The sequence below is a fragment of the Trichomycterus rosablanca genome, chromosome 5 (assembly GCF_030014385.1).
Source record: "Trichomycterus rosablanca isolate fTriRos1 chromosome 5, fTriRos1.hap1, whole genome shotgun sequence".
Taxonomy (NCBI): Eukaryota; Metazoa; Chordata; class Actinopteri; order Siluriformes; family Trichomycteridae; genus Trichomycterus; species Trichomycterus rosablanca.
The window spans coordinates 47,781,320-47,802,438 of record NC_085992.1 but is presented as its reverse complement, the minus strand read 5'-3'; the positions used below and the strand labels follow the sequence as shown (position 1 = coordinate 47,802,438).

The following is a 21,119-nucleotide window of genomic DNA, read 5'->3' as shown; positions in this document are numbered from 1 at the left end:
TATTTGGGAGGGCGGCACGGTGGCTAAGTGGGTAGCACTGTCGCCTCACAGCAAGAAGGTCCTGGGTTCGATCCCCAGGTGGGGTCCTTTCTGTGTGGAGTTTGCATGTTCTCCCCGTGTCTGCGTGGGTTTCCTCCGGGTGCTCCGGTTTCCTCCCACAGTCCAAAAACATGCAGCCAGGCTCATTGGAGACACTGAATTGTCCTATAGTTACCTAGCCACTAGGATGCATGAACCAGTGCATTGTAGTGCCTGTCCCAAGCCCGGATAAATAGGGAGGGTCGTGTCAGGAAGGGCTTTCAGGGTCAAAACTGTGCCAAATCACTAATGCGGATAACGATCCGCCGGTGACCCCCAACGGAAGCAGCCAAGGAAATAGACAGATAGATAGAATGTTATTTGGAACACATCAGCTCTCATCTGGTTCATGTGCAGCCTGATACAGCGAGTTTTACACTGACGTATTTCATTCCCTTTGAGATGCTTCTCATACTTTGTTTTATATTTCTATTGTGTACTTAATCTGGTTAGAGAGTGCATTCTAAACCATTTCTTTCTCTTGTCTCACACCTTATGATGTTATTTAGTCAGGGTTTAGTCAGCTGGGTGCAGTATGTTTTTTAAGTTTCTGTTTCATTTCTTTGTATAGCAGCTTGAGTTTCGTTATACCTTTATAAATTAGACCTGACTAGAGACACATCTCACTTGCAGCATGTTTTGTTGTGGAACGCTGGACTCCACACCGGCTGATTCATTGAATCAGAAGATTAAAACATATAATGAAATCTTTCCAGCTTCAGGAATTTTGGATGTGTCCATTAGTGACTCCATGGTGGTTTTTCAGCAAGAAGCTGACCTTAAAGTGACTGTAGTTACATCGCTTGGACGGACAGGAGAACAGACAGTATATAAACGTGAGATCAGATTTACTTACATTTTCACCTAGTTTACTACATTTGTTTATTAGCATGATATCAAATGTTTGTTTTTAATATATAAGATATACTAAATAAAAACAATGTTATATTGCACCAATTTTACACACTTTTCTATAGACTACTGTAAATTGTAAAATATTGTTTTATCTCTTTATATTGTGGATAAAACATGAATTAACTGACTGTTTGTTAATTGCTTGTTATTTATTTAACTGTAAACTAGAGATTGTTAATATACACCAAAAAGACACACTACTTTTAAATACAGGTTTGTCAAATAATATAATTATTAATGCTGGAGGGCCAAATGGTTGAAATATATGTCACATGTAATATTTACCTCAATAGTGATGCTTCAAATGTAAATAAAGGTCATTAATACCTCTCACTGTTTTGTTATTGTTTTTAGATGTAACAATACTCCCATATTTTAAAATCAAATCAATAGAGAATGATAGTTATTTCAGAATAAACTCACTCAATCACTTACTCACTCACTGTCTTAACTGCTTATCCAATTGTCACGGGTGGTGCTGGAGCCTATCCGAGCTTTTTAATGGGCGCAAGGCACACAGTAACACCCTGGACGGGGCCCCAGTCCATCACAGGGCAGACACACATACATACACACACACACACACACACACACACACACACACACACATACACACACCCATTCACCTATAGGGCAAGTCAGTGTCTCCAATTAACCTGACTGCATGTTTCTGGACTGTGGGAGGAAACCGGAGCTTCCGGAGGAAACCCACACAGACACGGGGAGAACATGCAAACTGCACAGAAAGGACCCAGATTGCCCCGCCTGAGGATCGAACCGCCCTTTTCAGAATAAACTTGTGCTTAAGTTCAGAGACATTTTAGCTTTTGTTTCTTATAATGAAAAATGTATTAAAGAAATATTGTGCAAATCTGTTCCTCTGTTATCATAAACCCTGTTAGGGCACTATTATGAGAGTTGACACTGTTCAATTTTAAAAATGTAAAGATTTTACTGGCATGAGACAGACAGCAGTACAAACATAAACATGACATGGCTTGAATGAATACACTTCAACTGCACTTTAAAAGCTGTCTCTGTTTCTAGTTATTTGGAGACACAAAATTTACCTAAATATAAGAGTGTGTGTGTGTGTGTGTGTGCCCTATAATGGACTGGCGACCTGTCTGGTGTGCTTCCTACATTTTGCACAGTGAATCAGACCCACCGCAACCCTGAACAGAATAAAATGATGGTAAAACAAGCAATAAATAAATGAATGATTAGAGAAACACATGCTGCCATCTAGGTGACGTCTTTTTCAGGAAGTCCATGATTATTTCAGTAAGATGATGCCAGGCCTCTTTCTGTATGTGCTACTACTGTAGACACAGAATGCATTTGCTTGACTGGCCTGCCTGCAGATGATGAAACACAGGTGAACACGCCTTTGTCCCAACTTTTATGAAGTGTGTTGTAGACATCAAATTCTAAATGTTTTTTTTTTCTATTTACAAAAAAAAGTAAAGTTAATCAGTAAAACACTGGACATCTTTCTTTTTATCTTTATCTGTTAAATAAGGATTCAAGAAAATTAACAAATCAATACTTTTTTTAATCACATTTTACAAAATGTCCCAATTTTGTTCTGGAAATGGTGTTTGTGTCATTTTTATTCATTTATAAGCTCCTGCTAAGCCATACTGTTGTTGTATATAGTAGACAATGGTATATAAACTGCAGGAAGGAATTACAGAGTTTAATTAAATTACAATCATTTAATATGACACAACACCTGAGAAATGAGAAACACTGTCCTAAACAAGAGTTGTCATTGTTTTCAGGACGCACTTTAGATCTGAAGAAGAAGAAAGTTGCTTTATTCAGCAGTGGACAGGAGCATGTTGTGCTTGTGTCCAAGGCAGGAACAGTGTTCGAGTGGAAACGTTCAGAGTCCAACATACCCAGGTGGGTTTTAAATTTAAACATGTTATTAAATAAATGTCATTTTCTATTCAATTACATGGTCTTTTCTTTTTTTTTCTTTCTTGCCTAAACAGAAGCTTCAGCAACTTGACTGACAGACAAATTGCACAAGTAGCATGTGGGAATAATCACTCAATTGTTCTAACCAAAGGTATGATCAAGTTTATTCACAGTAAAACACAATTTACAAAGAACCAAATTTCATCAGAAAAATAAAGACCATTAGTACTGGTGGGGAGGTCAAATTACCCCATAATTATTAGGTTACAGTTTTTTACAAACACTAGAAGTAGAGAAATGTTAGCTGTCCGTTACAACAGCATAAACAGCACTGCATTTAGACACAGCTGATTTTAGACTTAAATCTATTAAGATTAAACTTTAGTTATTTGGTTAAATTCTAAGCTTATCTTTTTATAACCAGCATTAATATTAATTATTTAGATTTACATTTGTGTCCACAATTATTTCTTTAATATGCATTAATCTTTAACTACTAACTCAGTTGAGCCATTTTTTTGAATGGCTCTTTAAAAGGAATGGAGCCAAAAGATCTGGCTCCCTTCAAAGAGTCACAATTCCCATCACTACTAACTTTGAATGACTGTGCCGCCTCTTTTCAACTCACTTTAAGAGGTGTGGCGTGCAGTAGATGTAGTCAATGGGAGATGAACTTTCCTTAAGATCATGTGACGAAAACGTTGCCGCCCGCCATGCAAGTTAACCACTTGTGGTCAGTGATGTTAAAAGCTAAAAAAAGATTCTAGGTTGACTCACAAAAAGGAAAGTTATCTGATTGTAAAAGTTAACTCTTAATATCACTAACATAATAAAAGAACAAAATCTAAATACCAATACGTAGATTAAACAGGTCTAATGGTAACAGAAATGGCTACATATGTGAATTAAGCATGCAGTACAAATGTTCATTAGCCTCTTTGAGTCAAAGACAATATCAGAAATAGAAACAATACATAAACGGTATAATTATGGGGACAGTATGTCCATATTCTGATACTATTCATAGACATTACAACAAGTTATTTTCCCCAATCAAATACAACCCCAATTCCAATGAAGTTGGGACCTTGTGTAAAACATGAATAAAAACAGAATACGATGATTTGCAAATCCTTTTCAACCCATATTCAATTGAATACACTACAAAGACAAGATATTTAATGTTTAAACGGATAAACTCTATTGTGTTTTGCAAATATTCACTCATTTTGAATTTGATGCCTGCAACACGTTCCAAAGAAGTTGGGACAGGGGCATGTTTGCCACTGTGTTTTTTGAGTATTCCTCAACTTTCTCAGTCTTTTGTTGCCCCTGCACAATATGGCCTTCTACATGTTTTTTGTACTATTTATTAGGTCTATATAGTTATTTTTTACATATAACATTGCTTGCAGAGGCAATTTGGAGCATGTTGATGAGTGCTGCAATCAAGGACATGCATTTTTTTTCCCTATTATTCCTCTCTGAAGGTGTATAAGTAACATTCTATTACATGTTAAAAGCATGATAATTATTTTTGCTGTTGTCTGTAAAAGCTGTAGCTTAGATTTTATGCATCTGTTAGTAGTAATAGGTGTGACCGTTTAACTGTACCCTCTAACTAGAATTGATGTCCACACACTAAGTTTGTCCATGTAGTGTAGTGTAGCGTCGCTACTGGGGGCCGGCACGGGCTTTACCCAGAAAGCCTTGCGGCAGTGGTGTCTAAGCTCACCGTAGCCGTGTATCCCGTTGTTGGGAGGGGGGTGGCTGCGGTGAGGGTTGGGTAAGTAGCTTATATGTTTGTCTGTTGTATGAATGTATGTGTGTATGAATGGGTGTCTGTCCCTAAACCACTGAATGAACTGCCAAAGGCAGCTCACTCGCGGCCCTGACGCTATCCTTCCTGCTCGCCGGCGCCACAGTATTAACCAATGATCCAGTTTTCTTGATGTACTGTATTCTGACTCTGTGTTGTTACCTATGATCTTTCCAGATGGTCAGTTGTTCACATGGGGTGAAAACTCCAATGGTCAGCTGGGTTTGGGAACCGATAAGCCGAGCTCTCGGTGTCCTGAACCCCTGAAGTCTCTGTATGGGATCCCATTGGCTCAGATCAGCGCTGGAGGAGACCACAGCTTTGCCCTGTCTCTGTCTGGTACTGTTTTTGGCTGGGGCAAGAATAGCACGGGGCAGCTGGGGCTTGGAGACTTGGAGGGTACAGACAGAACTATTGTGTTTAATAAACATACTTGTTTGTAGTAGACTTGAAGAGCACTTGGAATACTTGTAGTCATAGAAAATGTGAAATTACTGATACAGTGTAGTAATATTGGTGTTAATCATGTTACAGATAGGCATGTTCCTGCTTGTGTGAAGAGCTTAAAGCAAAAGAAGACTGCATTCATCTCATGTGGAGAGGACCATACTGCTGTTCTGACAAAGGTTAATACGCCAGTGCTTTCCAGTCTTTAAGGACAAATAAAGATTCAATTTAATGCTTATAAGTGCATTATTAAGGCAGTTTACATTTAAAACATGTAATTTTAATGTATGAACAGCTAGATGCTAACACAACTAGCGTATAAAATTATAATTGTAAACACTTTCAGGGAGGAGTGATGTTCACTTTTGGTTCAGGTTGTTACGGGCAGCTTGGACATAACTCACTCAGAAATGAGCTTCGACCTCGTGTGGTTGCTGAATTCTGGGGGACCAAAGTGTCCCATATTGCATGTGGAAGGTGGGTGAGTACCTAAAATCTGTGAAATAGATACTGTAAAAAATATATAATTTGATTAGAAATTACAGACTGAGACTGTGTTGTTAGTCATTGATATTTTTGATAACAGCTTTTTATTCTTTTAAATCCATATTGTAAATGCCTGCATTTTAATACACTGTTTATACTGTAATTAGTAAATGATGGTGAGGTACAGTTTGTATTGTATTGAGCACAGAAATGCAAAGAACTAGATGATATTCTGTTTAATTTAAAAAGAAATTCATTAAAAGTAAATAAAATGGTATGCGCACAAACACAAAGCCGAAACACACTGAACATGGTAAACTATCAAGAGCTGAGATTTAATAACGACCATGCCAGCTAAAAACAAAACAAATAGTAGAGGTCATTTAGAAAAAAAAAAAAAGTAAAATTAAGAAACAAATTTAAACATAGTACACAGAGTATAACAGCTGACAGCTTCAAGGTAAAGCTAAAAAAACTAAGAAAAATAGACAGTAAAATACTCATATGGATTTGGCAGGTAGCAAAACATCCAAATTCTTACATGTATTTTATTTTCTTCTATTGCACAACATTTAAAAATGAATGTTTGCATATTTGGTATTTATTACTTATGCAAATAGGGCATAATTTGTTTATTTAAATATTAATAAAGCGGCAGTTGCTTGAAGACGACATGGGTCTATCTGTATATGTACCTGTCTGCATCTGCCTCTGCCTGCCTTGTTAGTAAAGAAACAATTAAAATAGCTGCTACAGTGAGAACAATAGATTCTAAAATGCTTTACTTGCCATGACGTTATATATCTCATGAATTTAAGGTACCACACCCTAGCACTGGTGGGATCATCAAAAACTCTTTATGCATTTGGTTGTGCTGAACAACAGCAGCTGGGAAATGAACATAAGACCAATCAGTGTGTACCAGTTTCTGTACACCTGCCACCAGGTCAGTCCAGTTTAGCTACATTTACTGTTTACTCTTCACTGTAGATTTATAACCACATTATTCTCTTACTGTACAGAATATAATTCAGATCAGGCCGTTCAGAAAATCATTGCTGGAGGGAATCTGTCTGTCATCTGCTTCTCAAAACAGGTAAACAATAGTGATCTTTTAAATTAAATGAACACCGTCTTTAAAAATCCACTACAACGGGTATGTAATAATTTGCTTTTTCATTGCGTTTTTAAGGAAGCCGAGATGCATTCAGCCGAGTCAAATCAGTGTTTATTTGAGGGGACAGCTGTGTTGGATATGGAAATTATTGATCGATGGATCTTAGCAAGCAACTCAAAATCATGGAAAAATGTTAAACGGTATGAAAACAACATCACTGTGTGTGACTATTACTACTGAATTTGCAGATAAAGTCAAAAGTTTACGTACACTTTTAAGCAGGGATTGAAATGTGATTTGGCGGTGGAAGAGACAGTGGTGAAGCGGGGGAGGGGGGGGGGGGGGGGGAAGTACCTCAAAATAACTCACAAATCTGTTCTTAAATATATTGACTGCATCCAGCTGGTCCCAACCAAATTGTTGATAATCATGACATGCCAAAAAGTAAAGAAAATCAGAAATAAAGCATTTTACAGAACTGTATGTTAAAGAGCCTGGGACTTGAAGTTGCTCAGATTAGGAAAATCTAGAATCTACTGTCTAAAATCTGTACAGAGCTTTATTCAAGAATAATGGTCTCAGTAAAACCAGCACTGTTTATATGAAAGTTGTAATTGTCATTAAATGTCATTAATTTAAATTACATTACAGACTTTTTCACACCACTAAATAAATTATCTAAGATGTTCTCTATATATTTTTACCCAGCATATAATATCCTTTTAAATGACTTAAAATGTTGATTAAACATTTTACAACTTAAGTAAAGTATGTTTTAATTCTTCAGTCAGAAAATAAAGATTTGTAAAAATCATAATCAAATTTTTGACATAGTTACCATTGCACATTGTAACAAATTACTGAGATGGTTGTGTCTTTTGGTCTGTAGGGAAATCAAGAAAATCTTCTCATCAGCATCAATTATCAATGGAAGTTTCATTGAGAAGAGGTAAACATGCACACATAGAATTGTAATAATAATTAAAACCTTTGGCATAAATATTACAAATGATTTGCTCTTTTTATTATTAGTGGTGATAAACATTATAAAACTGGGAGAGGTCATTCTGGTCTTGATTTGTCCTTGGCACGTCTTTCTTTCATGAAGCTGGCCAAGAGGGAGAACATTCTCTCAGAGGTATGTTGAAAAGTTATAAAACATGGGTGTTCTGGTCCTGGAGGGCTTAAATACAGCAGTTTGGTGATTGTTTGCACACATTTGTTTAAACTGGACACTGACTTTCTATTACTGATTACGTTCATATGAGAAAAATCTCATAGATTGAAGCAGAGAAGTGATTAAAACCCCAAATGATTAAAATTCCATTTAATATGCTGCAAAAGCAGCTCTGACTGACCAAGACATGGTAAATAACTACAGTACAGTCAGTCCAACATTTAATAGATCTCTTACCAAGACATAAACAATGGTTACCAAACAGGCGTTGCCATGCTCAATGTTTTAGCTCATTGTTAATTGACGCTTCTTTTCAGATTGTTGAAAGGGTGGAGAAGAATCTGTTGCCCTCTCTGGGATCCACTTCTGTTTCTGCAGAGGCTTTGAGAATTTATCTCATCCTGCCTGAACTCCTTCAAGTGCTGAGCAAACAGCAACGTTGCTTACAGCTTACCATCGACTTTGCAAGTGCCATTTTACATCTGGATGATGAGTCACAGGATATCTTAAGTATGTCCTCATTCACTGGTTTACATATTTTTATAACATATCAAGGCAGTGCCCTCTGTGACAACAAAAAAAATGCTATTCTGCAAACTGCCAGTTGTCATTTTTTCTAAGCACTCAGGAAAATTATCTTAAGGTATTTAAACATCTTTAAACATTTTAATCGCTGGCATAAGGCAGGGATACCCTGGACAGGACGCCAATCCATCATAGGGCTTCGGCCACCCCATCTCCCCAGACATAGCCAATCATGTCTGTGTAGAAGTCCAGACAGCTGACAGCATGGTGGTGAAGTAGCATAATACACTGCAGCCCCACCCGTGTGCACATTTGAATGTATTTTGGGCAAAAAAGTTTACAGTATCATAAAACAATTATATTAATCCCTGCTAATTATGTGCCGAATTTATTCAGCAAGCCTGTGGACCAGACTACCTGATAGCTACTTTGAAATGCTGGTAAAGACATTTCATTCTGTGTGTGAATACTTCATGTCCCAAATGAAAACATCACCACTGAACTACTGGACTGAAGTAACACCACTGCTAAAGGTTCTGCAGAGGCTCTACACTGTAAGCATCAGTTTACTTTAATCCTTTCGTGCTCTCTCAGTTTTTTTCAATTTTGTACACATCACTTTATGCATTCTCTCTTTACTGTATTTAATCAGAATCTTTTGTCATGGGTGTGTAACTCAGTTTTGTATTTTTGTACAGATTAACAGTCGGAGAGTCAGTCAACTGGCTGATAATCACTTCCACATCAACATAATTACTGAATTGTTCGTCTTGGTAGGTATAAAGTTAATTTGAGTTTTGCCATAAGGTTTAGAAATTTGCAAATATTTGAAAAGTTGTTTTAATCTAGCCACTAAAACTCTTAGTTTTTTTTTTAAACGATCTCTTTAGATTGGTACAAAATTAATTTCAGGCCAATAACTATGCATTTAAGCAACGTTACTGTATTGTCAACAATGGCACTTACACATTTGTGAAGTAAGAAGGGCTATTAGTTCTTGCTCTCTTTTGTCAATTGTCTAGCTGGTTATCTTAGGCTGTAGAGCATTAGGTATAGCATACATGCAGCATACTTGCAGCACTGGTTTGATCCCCACTCTGATGATTTACTCTATTCTATTTTTCCCCTCAGCCAGCCACTAGTTCATGTTGACATTTTGTGTTGATATGGTTCAGTAACTATCTAGGTGGTGAACATGCTGACACATTTTTGCACCATCCGCATGACTCAGTTATTGACTACATTTCTTAAACGAATGGATGTTGTAAGGAAAATGGAACAGAAGGACGTCTCTCCAACTTGGTAAAAATGGTCAATCTTTAATACAGGAAGCAGTAGCAAGAAACACGAAGTAACTCGGGTACAGCAAAGCTAGACTGAACCATTCATGGTTAAAACACAAAAAATATATACATTTATACATAGAAGAACCATATATGGACTTCCTATGTTAGCCCTTTTAGGGGTTTCCTGTAATAGATGTGTATTTCCCAAAAGCAGTGCAGACAAGATGGAACTGTCACCCTCAATCCTAATTGGTCTAATTGTCTTTAATCACTTTCATGTCTAGGCCGATTCCCTTTGTCTGTGATGGCTGTTGATTACTCATTGTAATAATCCCTTTCAAGTTGGTTAGAACCTGTGAGAGCTGTCTCTGCTGTTCTTGTTTCATATGCTAAACTAAGCCAGGTGGTCCCCAACTTCAGGAAGAGACACCCTGGTATATACGTTTGATTATGATAATAATGCCATTGAGTGCAATGGGGTAAACTAGTTATCATTGGGTCCATGCTGTAATTCTTACAATGTTTTGCTCACAAAGTGCCAAACTTTGACTTTATTTATATCCAATCATGAAATCCAATCATGTTGTCATTTCATGTCACTATGCCATCATCGCTTTGTGATGGCTGGCTGCACAGATTGGTCAGCTTGTTTTAATTTGGTTAAGTATCTTACCTGTGGATTTATATACAGTGTATCACAAAAGTGAGTACACCCCTCACATTTCTGCAAATATTTTATTATATCTTTTCATGGGACAACACTATAGAAATAAAACTTGGATATAACTTAGAGTAGTCAGTGTACAACTTGTATAGCAGTGTAGATTTACTGTCTTCTGAAAATAACTCAACACACAGCCATTCATGTCTAAATGGCTGGCAACATAAGTGAGTACACCCCACAGTAAACATGTCCAAATTGTGCCCAAAGTGTCAATATTTTGTGTGACCACCATTATTATCCAGCACTGCCTTAACCCTCCTGGGCATGGAATTCACCAGAGCTGCACAGGTTGCTACTGGAATCCTCTTCCACTCCTCCATGATGACATCACGGAGCTGGTGGATGTTAGACACCTTGAACTCCTCCACCTTCCACCTGAGGATGCGCCACAGGTGCTCAATTGGGTTTAGTCCATCACCTTTACCTTCAGCTTCCTCAGCAAGGCAGTTGTCATCTTGGAGGTTGTGTTTGGGGTCGTTATTCTGTTGGAAAACTGCCATGAGGCCCAGTTTTCGAAGGGAGGGGATCATGCTCTGTTTCAGAATGTCACAGTACATGTTGGAATTCATGTTTCCCTCAATGAACTGCAGCTCCCCAGTGCCAGCAACACTCATGCAGCCCAAGACCATGATGCTACCACCACCATGCTTGACTGTAGGCAAGATACAGTTGTCTTGGTACTTCTCACCAGGGCGCCGCCACACATGCTGGACACCATCTGAGCCAAACAAGTTTATCTTGGTCTCGTCAGACCACAGGGCATTCCAGTAATCCATGTTCTTGGGCTGCTTGTTTTCAGCAAACTGTTTGCTGGCTTTCTTGTGCGTCAGCTTCCTTCTGGGATGACGACCATGCAGACCGAGTTGATGCAGTGTGCGGCGTATGGTCTGAGCACTGACAGGCTGACCTCCCACGTCTTAAACCTCTGCAGCAATGCTGGCAGCACTCATGTGTCTATTTTTTAAAGCCAACCTCTGGATATGACGCCGAACACGTGGACTCGACTTCTTTGGTCGACCCTGGCGAAGCCTGTTCCGAGTGGAACCTGTCCTGGAAAACCGCTGTATGACCTTGGCCACCATGCTGTAGCTCAGTTTCAGGGTGTTAGCAATCTTCTTATAGCCCAGGCCATCTTTGTGGAGAGCAACAATTCTATTTCTCACATCCTCAGAGAGTTCTTTGCCATGAGGTGCCATGTTGAATATCCAGTGGCCAGTATGAGAGAATCGTACCCAAAACACCAAATTTAACAGCCCTGCTCCCCATTTACACCTGGGACCTTGACACATGACACCAGGGAGGGACAACGACACATTTGGGCACAATTTGGACATGTTCACTGTGGGGTGTACTCACTTATGTTGCCAGCTATTTAGACATTAATGGCTGTGTGTTGAGTTATTTTCAGAAGACAGTAAATCTACACTGCTATACAAGTTGTACACTGACTACTCTAAGTTATATCCAAGTTTCATGTCTATAGTGTTGTCCCATGAAAAGATATAATGAAATATTTGCAGAAATGTGAGGGGTGTACTAACTTTTGTGATACACTGTATATTAGCACCTTACAAGTGTGGGGCTTATTTGATATTGTAAACTATGATCTGCTTATTTCTCATCTCCCTGGTATTGGTAGAATTGGTGTATCTTCTATATGAGTTTTGTTGCTTGTCCTGGGAATACACACTTCTGCCATGAACACTGGTACAGATCTCTTAGTTATCGCTAAGAGATCTGTACTTGGCTCCCTTTTTGGCATTATGTAATGCTGCAACTTGGTCAGATAACGTATAATAACACTCAGATTTCCTTCGTTCATTTCAAAGATCCATTCAATAGAATCGGATCGTTCACAAACGACATCACTAGTATATATGCAGTTACCACTGACCGTTACAGTGAGTGCGCCTGTTTAGCGGAGCAGCCTGGTGATGTCAGGAACGAGATCAGTGAGATTCAAACGCAGATCTGCTCTGACAAAAGCGTTTCGAGATGGAAACCGCGAACTTGAAGTATAGACGTAATGAAGTAGCCCCAAATATTTTTAAAAACACATTCGTTTTAATTAAACTGATTTTATTAAATCAGAATTATAAGAACTTTGAAACAGATTTTATTAGTAATGTACACATTTTGTTTCATATTTTTTTTTTTTATAATTATTAAATTATTAATTTTTTCGGTGCATATAATTACTTTTCCGAGATTATCTGGCGTACCACCTCGTGCTGCTTCACGTACCACCAGTGGTACGTGTACCACAGTTTGAGAACCACTGGTCTAGAGTTTAGTCTACTAATGCCAATCAGTAGTGCTTTTTTACCAGTTTGCAACATTTCTTGACATCAAACTGTTTTTAACATGGCAGATGAATGGGGCTAGTTTGAAGACATTTGGCAGACACTTTTGTCCAAAGTGACTTATATTTGTGACTGAGTGTTTAGGGCCCTCAGGGGCCCAACAGTGGCATGACCAAGCAATGCTTGACCAAGCAATCTTTGGATCATTACTCTAGTACCACAACTGCTAAGCTACCACTGAGATACTTTTACCATACTCCCCTGTCCACACTTCTGGGTTTTATGGAACCAGACTTTAAACTATTCTGTGATTGCCCCAAACTCTTGTGAGCTTTTAATCACAAGGTCTTTACCTCTGTTCTGCAGGGTTACAGTATAACAAACCTATCATTATTATTAATTATTATTACTGATGTTGTTATTATTATTATTGTTGCTGTTATTTAAAATTTTTGTATAATTAATATTTCTATTCTTGGATTAGTTGACATTGCATCCCATTTCTGAGCTGATGGATATTCTAGATGAAGAAATCTGGGTAAGATTTTAATTTAAGTTTCTAGTCTTGATTTCAGAATAATTCTATTCATGCCCATTTAAACAGTTTAAATCCTTTTGAGATTAACATGTATGCAGTTTGAAATTTACAAAGTAGAAAATATGTAATATAGCTCAAAATGTAATTCTAAAAATCTGTTTTGTTGGATGCTGTTTTACTGCCGCCTTAAAAAAGTATTTAGCCACTAATAATTATGTTTAATATTTTACAAATAGCAAAGTCAATATTTTTCCTAAGCTTTTATACAGTATAAAAATGGTTAGGGAAAAAACAAGTCATTAGACTGATAAAATAAGCAAAGTTTCTTTCATGTTTGTAGTTTCAACAGCTGGCACTTGATAACAACCTGTTACTTCACAGCCATGGAACTGATTGATGCATTTGCTAGTGTGAACATACTGGAAAAGCTCTACCATACAAAATGTCAAAAATACATGTACACATTTACTTTCAAATGCCCTCCATCGTGAATTGCAATTTCACAGTCTAAAAAAGGCTAAACGGTTGTTGCTTGATGTGTGTTGTCCACCAAGTTGAAAACGAGATGTGTTTCGTCACTCATCCAAGTGACTTCTTCAGTCTGCATATAAGGTTGGGGATATAATCAACTGCATATAAGGTTGGGGTATCAACTGGGATGTGTGACAAAACGTATCTCTACAACAAACTTTTGTCCATATGAAGTGATTGAACTCTGTGGATTTGTCTACCTGGATTATTGAGCATGCATCAAGAGTTACATAAAATTGTGGCTAATTACAGTACAAGCAGTTGAGGGTTAAGGACCTTACTCAAGAGCTTAACATTTGCAGCTGCAGCTGGTGGTGGTGGGACTTGAACCCAGCAACCTTTCATTTAAGAATCCTGATACACCACAGTTAATGCTCTCTTTATTCTTACAGGAAGCATCTCATCTCAGAGTGCTTCAAAGGTTACGCATTTTAAGGAACTTTCTGGTGCGTTTTTTTAATTTATTTTTATTTTTAAGTCATTAAATTCATTTTTCTGTCCATCACATTTACACTTTTCTTAAATGTTGTCTCCTCTAGAAAAAAATTGAATTTCTTGTGGGTTTCCCCTGCATACTTGAAACAAGGTGTAAACAGCAAATGTTCTGGGTATGTAAACTTTGCATATAGGAGTATACAGGAGTATAAAATTCCATCAGTTTTTAATGATATTGTATTTTGTCCTAAGGTTTTACAGTCAAAGAATGAGAATTATTGTTTTTTCTCTGGAAACACAATATGTGTAAACAGACAATCAGTGTTTGGAAGTACAGTTACATATGTGAAAATGAGAAAACATAACTACACTCTCCCTTTAAAGGTTTGTTTAAGATTTTTTTATTTATATTTATCTATATTAAAGATATTATTAATCTACATATTTATGTATATAAAAAGTCACATTTATTTTATTAAATTCTAATATCTTTTACAGGTGAAATTCCTTTCAGAAGATGGAATAGATCATGGAGGAATATGTGCTGAGTTCTTCTCTCTACTTGGACATGAGATAACAAAACGCTCGGATGTAATTCAAGTGTTGGATGACTCCGGGCTCTTCTGGTTCTCTACTGAGGTAGGATAGCATTATTAAAAAATATATTGTACATCAAATCAATAAAAACTCTAAATGTTTAATGTTCATTTCTTCGTGTAGCCTTCCCGGGGTGTACTGTATTTTATCGGCATCATGTGTGGACTGGCCTTTTATAATCACCATTTCATGAACATCGGCTTCCCGCTGGCACTGTTCAAAAAGCTGCTGAATCACAGTCCAACTTTAAGTGACCTGGAGGAGCTATCACCAGTGGAGGCTAGGTGGACATTATTTTAATTCTTTTTAATAAAGGATAAGTTCCTCTAAACTGGTAATATGTGTCATTTACATAAAAACAACCATTTTAAAATTTAAAAATATATATGTTAGTGATTATGGTACTGGACTACAAATCAAGGCCCACCACTGCCAAGCTGACACCGTTTGGCCCCTATGCTAGGCCCTTAATTCTGAAATACTAGAAATGTATTTAGCCACAATTGTAAACGCTTTGGATAAAAGTGTCTGCTGACTGCCATGAATAAAAATAAGAAAGATATAAAAGTAGGTTTTCAATTTCATGTGTAAAAAAACATTTTTTCATAATTCTTTGTCATTATATTTTGAGCAATTTATATAATATGAACCAAAAGTTCTTAATTTATCATTGGTAACATAATGTAGCACACAGTTACCTAGCAAACTAACCAGGCCTTGAGTTACTAGGATCTGTATGCATAATGCCTAGTTCACAGTTTTTGCCCTGATATTTGCTCGCCGCTAAATGTGGCAGCTCTGAGGCAAATCAGCGCTCACTTGGGGATAAAAAAAATCGGCTTTTGATCAAATTGTGTGAACTGTTTAACCACTCGATCCGAGCGCCTCGCCGAGCTTTCAGACTCAGGAAAAATATCTAGCATGCTAAATATCTGGACCTGTCTGCTACTCAAAATCATTTAGTGTGAAAGGTGTTGTGATCAGGTTGGGAGAAGTTGTAAATGTGTGAGGGGGGGGCATAATAGTTTCTATCAGAATACATTGACACACACAAGCTTTACATTATTTGTTACATATCGTCCATGTCAAACCATAATACCAACATTACGTTGCAAAAAAATATGGATTGCAGAACAAACTATCTCTGTTGGGCATGTAGCAAAGTCCACTCCTTCAGCCAGATTCACGTATTTTTCCTACTCGCTTTTACGCTGCATATCAGCACACAAACAACTTTGTTCACTTGCATATTGTTGATGTGCATTTTTGGACAGGATATCGTTACACCCCTTGTCATTGCTTTTTTTTAATGCATTTTTCTCCCCATTTTTTCTCCTGATTTGCATCCAAGCAAACCTTCTTTACATGTGTACAGCCCTCCTCTTCTCGTCCGTGCTTCCTGCATGGGCGTCTCTTCTGCCAATCAGGGTCCTTACACAGCGTATGAAGACCCACCCAACACACACACACACATATAGTCCGGTCACCACCCTGCAGATATGGTGGCCAATTAGTATCTGCTGCAGGCACTGCCAATTATGCCTTCCAGATGGCGCCCAGCCGACCGGTGGCCCCTTGTCACTTCTCACGTGTGTTTTTGTGAAAAAACGTAGTTTGGGAGATGAGACAGACTTGTTTGAGATTTTTCCTGATGAAAGAATGTGTAGTGTGTGACCCCCATCACCGATCAGTTGTGTAGTGTGAAAACCACAACGACTTAAAAGACTCACATTACAAGAGATCAAGTTGTGTAGTGTAGTGAACTGTACAGAGATCCGAACACCTTGAAAGTTGTGTAGTGTGAACTAGGCATAAAATTTACTCAGCTTACAGGCTGGTGTTAATAAACCTGCTAAGTTTTTAATAAACTTGCTAAATGTTAATAACCTGCTTGAATTAGCTACTGGTAAAAACAAATGCAATTTTTAGTTTTAATTTTCACTTTTATTCCTGTGTAGATGTCTAAAAGATTTGCTGTTTGAAGATGAAGATGTTGAGGAGGTGTTCTGTTTGGATTTCACAGTAAGAGAAGTTAGATAATTTAACTGTACTTTTAATGGTTGAGGTCTGCATGTATAAATATTGTTTTCTTACAGGTGAAAGGACAGGAACTCATTCCAAACGGAGCAGAAATCCCAGTTACCAATGTCAACAGGTATATCTCAACATTTATTCATTACATCAGAGCTGTGATTTCCAACATTTGATTTCCAACTTCTGTCATATAACCAACCACAAAGCAATCCAACTCTTATAGTTTTATTAAAACCACAATAGTTTTTTGTACCACAATTATCAAATAACTAAGCACAACAAAATGCATTGTGGTTTTTCAGTGTTTACATTAATATCAACACACACTACTTATAAGGTCTATAAAAATAAAGGTCTACAGTCTTTAGCCAGATGGAAGGTTGTGGAAGATGTGTCAGGCTAAACAGTGAGATGATTAACTGTTCCACTTCACTATCTGCTTTATTCCAGTGTCATTATTTGGGAGAATTAGGGTGTTAGCAGTTAAAAGGTGAATATTTTAGATATGTGTCACGATGGCGGGCTAGGCAAGACAAAAAGGGGAAGGACACACACGCACAGATGAACTAAACAAGGATATTTATTATAACAAAAGACAGCAAAGAACAAACAAGGCAAAACAAGACTAAACACAGCTAACTAAGGCAAGACAAAACTAGGCAAACATAGCAAACATGACTAACATAGCAAACAATAGCAAAGCTAGGCAGACATAGCAAACATAGAAAACTAGGCTAACTTAACTAAACATGAACATAAACACAACATACCAATAAGCATGGACACATGGACACATGGACACATGGATACATTATCCTACATTTAGATGAGTTCCATATTTATGGTTGTATGCATTACTCAGTTAGTATGTTAAGATTTTTTTTGTTTGTTTATTAGGATTTTAACGTCATGTTTTACACGCTTTAGTTACATTCATGACAGGAACGGTAGTTACTCATTACACAAGGTTCACCAGTTCACAAAGTTATATCGAACACAGTCATGGACAATTTTGTATCTCCAATTCACCTCACTTGCATGTCTTTGGACTGTGGGAGGAAACCGGAGCACCCGGAGTAAACCCACGTGGACACGGGGAGAACATGCAAACTCCACACAGAAAGGACCCGGGCCGCCTCACCTGGGGATCGAACCTAGGACCTTCTTGCTGTGAGGCGACAGTGCTACCCACTCAGCCCCGTATGTTAAGAACTATTCACGTAGGTCATCGCTTTACCAGCAACTGTCATCAGACCAGTGAAGTACCAAGTAAATTTAAATGGTGACATCTGCTGGTGATCATTTTTACAGCGTTTTTATTTCCTCTTCTGATCAAAAAGTTCAGGAAAAGCAAATGCTTTATTTTAAATACAATTGTATACATATTCTTTTACAGGCAGAAATATGTGGACTTGTATGTTGATTATGTTTTCAACAAGTCTGTGAAGCATCAGTTTGAGGAGTTTGCAGAAGGTTTTTCTCGTGGATGCCCCTTTGACTTCTGGAAGATGTACCAGCCTGAAGAGCTAAAGGACTTGCTCTATGGCAAGGCAGAATACAAATGGAAGGAATTCCAAAAGGTACACAGTGTTGACACTTGAACTTATTTGCTTCAATTTCTGTTATTTTACACACACAAAATAAGATTTATTGTTTTTCTCAGGGTGCCACATATGAATGCTGTTCACCATCCGATAACCTCATCCAGAATTTCTGGACTGTTTTCTTTGAGATGGATGAAGAACATCAGAAGAGACTTTTGAGTAAGTTTAAAGTTTTTATTCTATTCAGCTTCTCCTACCAAACCACAAAAATATAAACAATTATATGTAATGGGGCTGGAACATTGCAGAGAGTATGAGGCACACACCTTCAAGAATAGAAATAGAACTTAATTTGCAAATATATAATCAAGGTAGAACAATACTGTGATATAAAGTCACTAATAAAAGGGGGCAATGCAAAAGAATAAGCTGCCAAATTGTTAGAAACAAAGTATCAAACAAAATACAGTGGTACATTGAAACTCAATGTCAGCTGGTTCAGGGAGTTGTGTTGAGTTTTAAGGTATTTTTTCCCCATAAGGATGTTTGGGAAACCTGTTAATGCGTTCCATGGTTCCATGAAACTGCATATATTTTAGTCTAATGTAAAATAGTTTTTTACACTTATAAACTGAAAATAGCACAGAAATACAATTAAAAACCTTAAAATCTGCACTTTACCTTTACTTCTTTATTGTTTCCTTATGCTTCTTAATCGTGGCGATACTTGACCATGGAATATCGTATTCCGTTTAGTAAAGGCGTATTTACATAAGAAGCGGCAAAACCGTTTTATTTGCCAGCTGTGCTGTTGTGTGGCGGTGCAGCTTAATGTGACTTATTGTACTAAATCAACAAGTGAGGAATTTCATTAGTGGACGGAACTTATGTGCAGTAATAAGTAAGAGAAGTTTAGTGCTCCTGTGTCGTTCTTTTAATACATTGTGACATCAAGCTTTTTTTTTTTATCATGAATGTTTTAGACTCTGAAAAGCTTTCCTTAGAACCTTGAGCTATAACATTGAGGTAGAATGAACTTCCTCTGTCTGTCCGAACATCTGAGTCTCTTGCTGTCTTTAAAAAAACGATTAAAAACCCACCTTTTTACTAAACACTTAGGCTGACTTGTACTTATTTACTAACATTTTGTTCCATTCTTTTCCATTTAGAAAAAAAAAAAAAAAAGCAGCACTTTGGTTCTAACAGGTTTTAGCAGATTTGTGTTCTTTGACTGTTGTTTACCTAAACTTGAGAAATGAAATGTTCACTATAGAAGCACTTCTGTAAGTCGCTCTGGATAAGAGCGTCTGCTAAATGCTGAAAATGTAAATGTAAAACACAAGTTTAAAAGTGAAACACTGAGAAAAACCCAGCTTTCAGACTGGTTCCTCACAAATGCAGATTCGTCTCATATTCGCACTTTGACGTTTTACTGCACCACTCTATTGTGCGATCTATTTTTTTTTTTTTTTTTTTTTTTTTTTTTTTTTTTAAATCTAGTACTTTGTGTAATCTGCTACATTGTGGCCGGGCTGTTGTTGCTTCTTCCAGTTAACTAAGCAAGCTCTAGCAGGGCAAACAATTGACAAATTTATTTTCAACGGATGTAATAGCTAAACTAATGACCTGTGTGCCTAATTTGCATGTGTTGTAAAATACCTAAACCTAAAATTTTTTACACACACACACACACACACACACACACACACACACACACACACACACACACACACACACAAGAATAAGTAAACAGTTGATGTTCAATTTATTTTTATTGATTTATTGTTTAGAATTCATCTACGGGACGGACCGCTTGCCTGTAGGAGGACTGTCTAAAAAGCACCTGAAAATTGTGAGATGTTTCAGTGACGATGCAGATAACCGTTTCCCCTCGGCTCAGACCTGTTACGGCGTACTGCTTCTTCCAGACTACAGCAACATAAAAATACTTCGAGAAAAACTCACTGATGCCATCACATTTTGTGACGTTTTTGGAAATGCTTAAAGTGGCTAACATCATGCTCTGCATCCCATGTATCCAGCAATACTGCAATATTTTCAGTAATATTGCAGTATTTTGTTTATGTCTTTCCTGCATTCTAATCATGTATATTACACATTTTGTAGTTCCGTTAGGCAGTCTGTGCATATGAATAACCTGCATACGAGTATGTTTATTACCTCAAGTATAAAAAGACAGATAATCTGAATTAAATTTTTTTTACTTTTACCTTGAATGCTGGAATATATAGTGCTGCACTGGTTCTTCCACTATCTGGGTCTTTCTGGCTCTCAGTTTATATGACTTTTTATTTAATTTCTTATTTTTCTGCCAGATTTTTGTTAAAGGCACCAAACCAAATCCAGAATGTTTGGTCATTTATTTATAGTAGACAAATAAAACTTTGTCACGAGCGGGTCTACGGCTAGACAAAAGGGCGGACACACGCAGAGATGTGAACTAAAGCAAGGATATATTTATAAATGAAGACAAGAGATATTTACATAGTAACACAAGCTAAGCACATGGCTAGTAACACAAGCTAAGCGCATGGCTAGAAACACAAGCTAAGCACACGGCTAGTAACACAAGCTAAGCACACGGCTAGTAACACAAGCTAACACAAGCTTCTTACG

At 37.4% G+C, this 21,119-nt stretch overlaps 1 protein-coding gene across 1 annotated transcript; it reads left to right on the top strand.

Annotated features, from left to right (window-relative positions):
- Positions 1-2,716: 2,716 nt before the first annotated feature.
- On the top strand, positions 2,717-20,487 carry LOC134315303 (probable E3 ubiquitin-protein ligase HERC3). Its single transcript, XM_062996392.1, has 23 exons — positions 2,717-2,901; positions 2,994-3,070; positions 4,916-5,137; positions 5,273-5,364; positions 5,532-5,662; positions 6,490-6,617; positions 6,694-6,777; positions 6,883-6,988; positions 7,678-7,737; positions 7,821-7,926; positions 8,283-8,475; positions 8,887-9,044; positions 9,189-9,263; positions 13,288-13,341; positions 14,265-14,293; positions 14,622-14,691; positions 14,806-14,946; positions 15,028-15,188; positions 16,863-16,926; positions 17,001-17,059; positions 18,335-18,518; positions 18,602-18,701; positions 20,273-20,487. Exons 1-23 carry the CDS (start codon positions 2,717-2,719, stop codon positions 20,485-20,487), a joined length of 2,694 nt encoding a protein of 897 aa, XP_062852462.1.
- The last annotated feature ends 632 nt before the right edge of the window (positions 20,488-21,119 follow it).

Excerpts from the sequence above, each read along its gene's own strand:
- LOC134315303 (XM_062996392.1), top strand. The coding sequence starts at position 2,717 with ATGACACAACACCTGAGAAATGAGAAACACTGTCCTAAACAAGAGTTG. Across the intron at positions 9,045-9,188 it reads TTCTGCAGAGGCTCTACACT|ATTAACAGTCGGAGAGTCAG; the intron begins GTAAGCATCAGT and ends ATTTTTGTACAG. Across the intron at positions 15,189-16,862 it reads CTATCACCAGTGGAGGCTAG|ATGTCTAAAAGATTTGCTGT; the intron begins GTGGACATTATT and ends ATTCCTGTGTAG.